We start from the raw sequence: 3,714 nt of genomic DNA on the forward strand, positions 1-3,714 counted from the left end.
CTCCTCGACTATCTTCTCCATGAAGTTTTTGAGATGCAATCGACCATGTTGCAGTAGTTTCCCTTGAAGCTCTCGATCAGAGAGACCGCAACGGAGTTTGGCTTTCACCTCTCTCTCGGGTCTTTCGAGCCCCGCTAGGCGAAGCTCAGTGACCATAACCATAACCCTGGTGATATAATCTTCTACTCCTTCTTCTCGATGTTGTTGGAGATTATTCCAGGACTGTAGAATACTCTCAGATGTTGCTTGGCCACTGAACGCGGATAGTAGTCTAGCCCATATCTCCGACACGGCCGAGTTGTAATCTATTAGACAGTTCACAGGCCACTCCTCGCTGACATCCACCGACTGTTGTGCCGAATGAGTCGTATATCGAAGTAGATAATGATAGAGAACAACCGAGGACATTCTCCCGCAGTTCTTCATCACCTCCCTCTGGAATGACATACCAGTTCTATCATCTGCTATGCCCTTGAAAGGCCCTCCTTCAGGTGCCTTCAACAACTTCACGGCTTTAAGCGCGTCAGTCAGCTGGTGATCAGACACTGGACTTGAGCAGGGGATGTATCCACAGCCCGTACACAACCCCGGTCTTTTCGCTGCCGGAGCATAGGCCAGCCTCCGGTGTGGATACTCCGCAGGAGTCTGCTCCATTGTCTCCGCCCGAGGTGTGGCTTCAGGAAGAGAGAACCCATGAGATGATTTGGTGGGATCGGTGGAGGTTTTGCCGATCTCTTCTTTTTTAGTGGCCTCGCCCGCCTCGACGTTCTCCTTCTCGGGCTGCTTCAGCAACACGTCTCTCAGAAGAGAAGTTGTTTCCTGCTGCTGCTGGATGAGTTGACCGATTGCTTCGGTCAGCTGATTCAGTGTTGGGTTCACCAACTCGGCAAGGGCCTGCACGTTGTCGTGATCGTCGTCACCTTGGTTACTCATCCCGGTAGAAAATTCCTTGTTTGGAGTGTTGGAGTCGATGTGCGGGTACTATTCCGCAACACAATACCACAGTCGGGTGGTCGAAGACTAGTACGTACGAACAAGAGGATACGCAGCGCAATAGTGTGACGCCTCTTGACGTCTTACTAATCCTTAACGGCTCTTTCAGTGTGGATCACTGAATTAAAGACGACGTCGATCGATCGGGCGCGCGCTCATGGCAATGCTCATGTGTAGAACTCTCTTATGCCGGCTTCGTTCCTGATCACCTCACGATGATTTGATCATCTTTGTTCGATCGGCCTCAGCTATTGTGACTCTCATCATGCCTCGAAGGTGCAATCCTGAGAACCTAGACCCAAACCAGCACATATTGGAGTACCTTGCATACGAGTCGTAGCCTACGACTCGTAGCCTACGACGATGACGGAGAGCCAGTGAAGAACTGGCGGTGTGTCTTCATAAGAGAACCGGGTGAACCGAAAGTACACACACAACACAAGTTGTGTTGTGTTACACAACAACTGAGACTTCTGTTCCCATAAACGCAATTCAATTCAATTCAATTCCATTCAATTCGAGCTGATTCAAATCTTATTGTGGGCCATAGGCCAATCGCCCTCTCACAACAATGCCACTAGCAAATACTGCCAAAAATTACTACGGTATACAACCAGCCTGGCTGATACTATCAGCTATCTCGGGTCCCAGGGTGTGAATGCACTAAGAAAGCTTCTCCCAGTGCGGACGAAGCCATCCAGCATAACGGCGCTCTCAGAGAAATCCAGAAATCCTGGAGCAGAATGCAGAGTACGACACTGTCGTAACGACAGTGACGAACCCGAGGTGAGAATTTTTTCCTGGGTGGGGTAGCATGTAAGTGGTGGCAGCTTGATCCCAGTTTCGATCTTGTTAGAATTCACCATCCAGTAACCTCCACACCACGATGAGGTACTGGGACCAGTGGGGTATGAACGCAACGTCACTGGCGGCCAGTTACTGGCCCGTTGTGCAACTTGCGAATTGCGAACATCTCGCACGCGCTCGCCCTGACGTAACGTCAGTGACGTTCGATATCAAAAAAAGTGACAGGATGCGAGAAAGCTCGTATTTTTTCGGCCTTACGGCCGAGAAGGTTTTCTAAGACGCCTATGTATGTTTTCGGACTTTCTTTTGGGGTGATGTTGGAGAAAAAGGCGATTTTGTACAATAATTCCCCAAATAAGGTCTATTATTCCCCTTTTTGACCAGTCATTATTCCCGGGAACTAAAACGGGAATTATTGGGGAAGGGAAGAATGATTCTTCCTCAGCCTTCAGCCACCCTGGCATGCCTTGGTGTCTCATACAGCATTGTTAACGCCAGGTAGTCCGCTCGCTTGAGGGTTGGTGGACATTGACTGAACCCAACAAGGCAGAACTTGAGCCAGATGGCTACAGTACCGATCTCTACAATGTGGATCGTGCTACACTGAGTCTGATACCACAACTGTGTACACGTGCAAGTTGGCACGCAGACGCAAACGCACAAACAACAAAGGTAGCAGGAGGTAGTAGGCCTTGGCGGATCACTATAAACTTAAAGGACTAAAAAGTTGCCCTCAACATTCCTCTAACACATATATCGAATGAGACAACCAAAGTGACGTTAGAGTCGGCTCGATCATATGGCCAGCTTAGTGTGACCCTTCGTACGACCAGACGCATGCTCAGTATACTCCAATGACAGCGAACACACTGTGTACTACACTGTGGTCAACAGTGTGTAGCGAATAGTTATATATCCATCCTCTCGAGTGAAATTCTCTGTGAAAATTGATAAGAACTTCTTATTAAGAAGCATCAATGTAATCGGGAAAAAAGTCTAGTAAGGATTCATGATAAAGCATCTGATGAGACTTTAGGGAGATGCTAAAAGAAATGTTACAGTAGACTCTACTCCATGGAAGACCATCTTATCTCCTTCAACCTGACGGTACCAAAGTTAGGCTTCATACTTATTTAGGTAAAACTTATCCTTATCCTTCCCAGACCCTTGGACCTTAACATACACACGGTTAGCTCGTTGTTCGTAGAAGAATTTGAAGAAATCAGGATCAACTGCCGGGGTGCGGCCACATTCCTTGTTGTAGAAAGATAGGAGTTGCTCATACGCGGGTGGTATAGGGGCCAAAATTGCATATGCCCCAGGCGGCAGTGAAGGCCCGACATTGAAGAACTTTTCGAACTTTTTACGGGCAGCACCGCATACAATACCGAAACGAAGGTACAGTTCAGTAGTGTTAGAGGCCTTCTTGGTAAATACGGCATCCATTCGAAGATAAACAGGATTCATAGCATATCCCATGTAGTGCCCATTGGGTTCCTTGGCGAACACTGATAGTACCGAAATCACCACCACCGATATCACCAACTTGCATCTCGATGAATACATTGATGGAAACAATGAGATGAGAACTTATGATGAAGATAACGAAGGCTAACGATAGCTATGAGTAAAAGGGGCGAACAAAAAAGACAGCTCACAGGCAATCAACTTTCGTGCCGTCTCCGATCTGATCGGACCGATCGTTGGGCGTTGTGCGGTTCAGCGCAGAGTACGGAGCCCTGCTAACGTGTGATCATGCTATACCGATAGTATGATATCATTTCGTTACGGTTCTACTGTGTTACGGCTGTGATATTGCTTTGTGCGAATCACGGTCTGTGCATGCGTATTGTCCATCATTCCTGCGTGAACGCAGGCGCGCCACACATAAGGTTTTAAGGTTGGTTCTGAAGT

At 48.0% G+C, this 3,714-nt stretch overlaps 1 protein-coding gene across 1 annotated transcript; it reads right to left on the minus strand.

The window, feature by feature from the left end:
• Positions 1–2,916: 2,916 nt before the first annotated feature.
• Pmar_PMAR003499 (hypothetical protein) lies at positions 2,917–3,366 on the minus strand (the record flags this gene model as incomplete). Its single annotated transcript, XM_002784194.1, has 1 exon — positions 2,917–3,366. The coding sequence occupies one exon, from the start codon at positions 3,364–3,366 to the stop codon at positions 2,917–2,919; it is 450 nt and encodes a 149-aa protein (XP_002784240.1).
• Positions 3,367–3,714: the final 348 nt, after the last annotated feature.

The sequence above is a fragment of the Perkinsus marinus genome, assembly GCF_000006405.1.
Source record: "Perkinsus marinus ATCC 50983 genomic scaffold scf_1104296935302, whole genome shotgun sequence".
NCBI classification, from domain to species: domain Eukaryota; phylum Perkinsozoa; order Perkinsida; family Perkinsidae; genus Perkinsus; species Perkinsus marinus.